The sequence below is a fragment of the Gracilinanus agilis genome, chromosome 4 (assembly GCF_016433145.1).
Source record: "Gracilinanus agilis isolate LMUSP501 chromosome 4, AgileGrace, whole genome shotgun sequence".
NCBI classification, from domain to species: Eukaryota; Metazoa; Chordata; class Mammalia; order Didelphimorphia; family Didelphidae; genus Gracilinanus; species Gracilinanus agilis.
This window is the reverse complement of record NC_058133.1, coordinates 271,988,639-271,993,418: the sequence shown is the minus strand read 5'-3', so window position 1 is coordinate 271,993,418 and position 4,780 is coordinate 271,988,639. Positions and strand designations below refer to the sequence as shown.

Sequence of the window (4,780 nt, the reverse complement as noted above, 5' to 3'; positions counted from 1 at the left end):
GAGAGAGGAGAGAGAGAGGAGAGAGAGAGGAGAGAGAGAGGAGAGAGAGAGAGAGGGGGAGAGAGAGAGGGAGAAGGGAGGGAACAGAGAACCACACACTCAGAGTACAATTATTTTAAAAAATCAATAAGCTAGGGCAGTGAAGGGCAAACTTTTTTAAAGAGGGGGCCAAAGGAAAGGAAATGCTCATCTGTCAATCTGTTTCTAAGGCAACTTTTTCGAAGTTTCATTGTATTGTATTATTCAGATTAGGAATAATGTCCCGTGGCCTGATAGAACATTTCAGGAGGCCACATCTGGCCTGCAAGCCGTAGTTTGCCCATCACACATAATAGCGTATGAACATTTGAGCATTTCTTTTTCATAAACTATTCTCTTTCTCCTGAGTTTCTGGAGAGCTGTGACTATCTTTTTGTCCTTTCTTTGTATCCTCAGGGCCTAGTGCCTGGTATATAGTAGGTGCTTAATAAATGCTTATTGATTGACTATTTAATCAACAATTCCCCAGGTCTTTATTGCAGTTAATGAGTTCTACTACCTTTTAGAGTTATTTCCATTCCCCCTCTGGTCATGATTATGCATATTGTCCTCTGAGTATTACTGATTTCATTCTACAATCCGTTCCTACAAGCTGTCCTATTGTGCTTCTAATGGTTTATTTACTCTCCTCAAAAGTGCTGCGGAGGATACTTGAGTGGACTTTCTTTTCTGTCTTGGAATTCCTTGGGGCTAAGTCCTGGGATGGTCTCCTGCACTCTCTCCCACAGAGCTCTCCCCTGCCCAGAACACCACGGTAGTGCAGGCGGTGGAGGGCCAGACCCTGTCTATCTCCTGCCCTTATGACCGTGTGAAGTATTGGGGGCAGCTGAAGTCCTGGTGCCGGCACCACGAGCAGGAGGAGCATTGCCAGCATGTGGTCAGCGCCCGGCGCTCTTGGCTGCTAGCCTTCTTAAAGAAGTGGAATGGGAGCACGGCCATCACGGATGATGCCCTGGCGGGCAGGCTGACCATTACCCTTAAAGATCTCCGCCCCCAGGACACTGGACTCTATCAGTGCCAGGGCCACCAGGATGGGGTAGCAGACACCCTGAAGAAGGTGATGGTGGAGGTGCTGGAGGGTGAGTGAACTCATCACTAGATTTTTTTTTTCATAATCATAGAACAAAAGAACTGAAAGGAAACTTGAGTTGTTTGTCATTTGTGTCTGCCTTTTTTTTTTTTTTTTTTAAATAAACCCTTATCTGGCTTAGAATCAGTACTAAGTACTAGTTCCTAGGCAGAAGAGCAACTGGGGTTAAATGACTTGCCCAGGGTCACATGGCTAGGAAGTATCCAAGGCTGGATTTGAACCCAGACTTCCCATCATCTCTGAGCCACTAGCTGTCCCTGGATCTAAACCCACTGGGGGTTTTCTTGGCAAAGATATTGGAGAGGCTTGCCAATTTCTTCCCCTGCTTGTTTTATAGACAAGGAACTGAGACAAACAAGGTAAAGTAACTTGCCCAGTTAATGTGTCTGAGATTGGATTTGAATTCAGAAAGAGGAGAATTCCTGACTCCAGGCCCAGTATCCTATCCACTGGGCCACCTAGCCACCCATAAGGAAACCGTAGAGATCACCTAGCCCAATCCTCTCTATAGATTCAGAAACTGAGGCCCAGACAAGTTTAGTGAATTGCCTCTATCACACAGTGATCCAGTGGCAGAGGCAGGACTTAAACTAAGTTCTCCTGATTCCAGGTCCGTGACTCTTTCCAGTGCACAATCCTACCTGGTTTCAGTTCAAATGAATGCCCCTATCTCTCTGGTGTTTGCAGGCAGGAGCTGCATCCCCTATCTTTTCCCATCCCTACCCCTAAACATACACACCCTAATTCAATTACAAGCTAAATTCTTTATCCAGGTGAAGACTGATTTAAAAAAAAATCCAGAGTAGCTTAGAAAAGGGAAAAGTAAAAGAGGTGGTATCACAAAGGAAATATACAACTTGAGGGGCATGAGAAAGGGCAATAAATTATTGCTAATGGTCAGCCCCAGTCCTGCAGGAGTTTAGGAGCCATGATGGAGACAGGGAAGTTCTGGAGTGTTATGGGGGTAATTTGAGGAAAGGTGTTTGGGATAAGGGAATTGAAAGGAGGATGTTGGAGACTTGGTAAATGGATAAATTAGGCTACAGGTAGGCTGGGATTAAAGGAGATTCAGGGTATAATAGGACTGAAGTCAGGAGTATAACACAGAAGGGAAACAGAAATCTTGGGAGAAAGAAGTTAAACTAAACAGGTTAACACAGCAGGCTTACAGACCGGGACTTAGACTCAAACACAAGCTGAGGGTAATAGACTAGATTGAAATTAACAAACAGGCTTTAGTTAATTTCACAGGAAAGGGACCTATTTTGAAGTAACACCTTCCTTCAAGATGGATGCCCCAGCTTCCCTCTAAACCCAGAGTATGTTTCTCTTTCCCTCTTCTTCCCTCTTGTTAACTAACAGACAAATTACACTAAATAGAACTATTGAAACACAAAAGGTTTAATTGTTTGAAGAATGTTTGTTAGGAAGGTGGATTAAAGGAAAGCCCTATCAGTTATCTCAGGAACCTCAGGTGGGGGAAGGGAAGTAAAGATGGAATCTGAGTAAGGACCTGTCTCACTCAGTTTTACAAAATGCTATCTAAAAGAGAATAAATGATGATTTGATTAAATTATAAATAATGCTGTCAATTAAATAACTCTTCACAGATTTAACTCCTCTCTAATTTCTCTCCTTATAAACTCCACAGCCACTAAGGTAAGGGAGGGAAGGCAGGGTGGTATTGGGAAAGGAAGATATAAAGGGTCTATCTAAAATAATAATTTCTTAAGTAAATCTATCAATGCTAGGCTAAATTTCAATATTGAAGCTAGATAATCTAAGAGCTCGCTCATTGACTTCCTCCCTTCACGGAAGATCCAGTCAACTCCCTCTCTCAAGATTCTAAAACCTCTAACAGCTTTTTGGAACTCAGCCTATGCTAGAAAAAAACTATAACCCCAAATTCTGTATACTACAGGAGCCAGCCTGAACCTGCTCTAGAGAGCTGATTGTTAAATTTTCAGTGTGAGCATTTATACCTTGGAAATCAGCAAATGCTATAAATCAGGGCTTGATTTGTCATTTTGCAGAATGTCTAGAATAAAGAAAGTAGTAGAAAAATATTAATATAGATTAAATTTAAAAGGGTGTACATTTCTTCCCCTTGGTGACCAATGGCACATGATGTCAATGTTAGAAGAGAATGGAACCGGGGGCAGCTGGGTAGCTCAGTGGATAGCCAGGCCTAGAGATGGGAGGTTCCTAGGTTCAAATCTGGCCCCACTTCCCAGCTGTGTGACCCTGGGCAAGTCACTTGACCCCCATTGCCCACCCTTACCACTCTTCTACCTATGAGCCAATACACAGAAGTTATGGGTTAAAAAAAAAAAAGAGAGAGAAGAGAATGGTACCATCTATCACTGTAGAGCAGAGAGAGAAGCTAACTGGTCCATGAGAGGATGAGGCTTGAGGTAATGGTCTCAAGAGCTCCTATTATATATTGTTCAAACTCCTCTGTTGAACCACAGGGTCCTCTCTAAATACTTCATTCAATCCCACACAAATTCCCTCCATCACATTACTTGAGTTTACCCAAATCAGACTCCAGGGAACCAAGATAATCTGATCTTTCCCACTCCAGAAACACTGCAATACAGACACTTATTTCTTTGAAATTCCTCTCCATTCAACAATGGAGGAAAAGGCAAATGGGAATGAATCAACTCCTTTTTACAGTCCTTCCACCTCTATTTCTGAACCCTGGTAAAAAGAAGCATCATGCTGGATGGTTGATGATATCTGTGAGGGAAAAGGGGTTTGCAAGGGGAAATTAGAAAGAGGAGAGAAGAGGAACCTTGGAGGAAAGCATTGCTTAGAGAGAGGGACTAGTTAAGGATCTTAAAGACACTCAGCCTTGATGCCTGCCTGCCTGATGAGGAGGAAATGGGGCCTGGAGGATCAATAAAGCTTTTTTTCCATAGATCCCTTTGAACCCCAAAGCTCAGAAGATTCCTGGATCCCTGAAGAGACTCAGATCTTAGAGGAGACCCAGAACCCTGAAGAACCTAAAGTCCAATCCAGCATCTCCAGGTACAGATTTCCTAATCCTAACCTACTTTCCAGGAAATCCTGAGTTAGACACCAGAAAGTGAGCTAATTAATGCTGATTCCCACCCAGCCCCTGGAGGAGAAGCAAACTCCATCTACCCTGTGCCCTCAATACAAATCCCTTCACCAAGATTCCCCACTTTGTTTTAACGTAAGGACATTTTTATTAAAAATTATTTTCCAAAAGTGGAAAGAGCTACCCTGGGTGAAGAAGATATTGGACTCCCCCTCATGAGATATTGCTAAGAAAAGGCTAGAGGACCACTTCCTGGATATTTTGTAGAAGGGATTCTTGTTGGGGTAAGGATTGAACCATATGTCCTTGAGGTCCTTTCCAGCTCCATAACTCTGTGGTATTTGTCTTCCCAAAGGAGCCTCTCAGAAACTGGACACTCTCTCTCCTCCACTGTCTTCATCTTCTTTGTTGCTGGACTCTTGCTCATCAAACTCCTGGCTATAGTGATTCTCTGGTTTGTAACCTGGCAGAGAAGGAGGCAGAAGATGAAACCAGAGAGTAGACACAATCATGGATACCAGCTCCAACCCCTGCCAGGTGAGTGGGAAGAGGAGTCTGACAATAAAGGAATGGAGAAGATGTGA

At 43.3% G+C, this 4,780-nt stretch overlaps 1 protein-coding gene across 1 annotated transcript in view; it reads left to right on the top strand.

Moving 5' to 3' along the window:
* TREM2 (triggering receptor expressed on myeloid cells 2) overlaps positions 1-4,780 on the top strand; it is a 7,853-nt gene extending 3,073 nt beyond the window's left edge. Inside the window, exons 2-4 of the mRNA XM_044675303.1 lie at positions 768-1,118; positions 4,054-4,162; positions 4,552-4,780. Of these exons, the coding sequence (XP_044531238.1) occupies positions 768-1,118; positions 4,054-4,162; positions 4,552-4,780 (689 nt within the window). The remainder of the gene's footprint in view (positions 1-767; positions 1,119-4,053; positions 4,163-4,551) is intronic.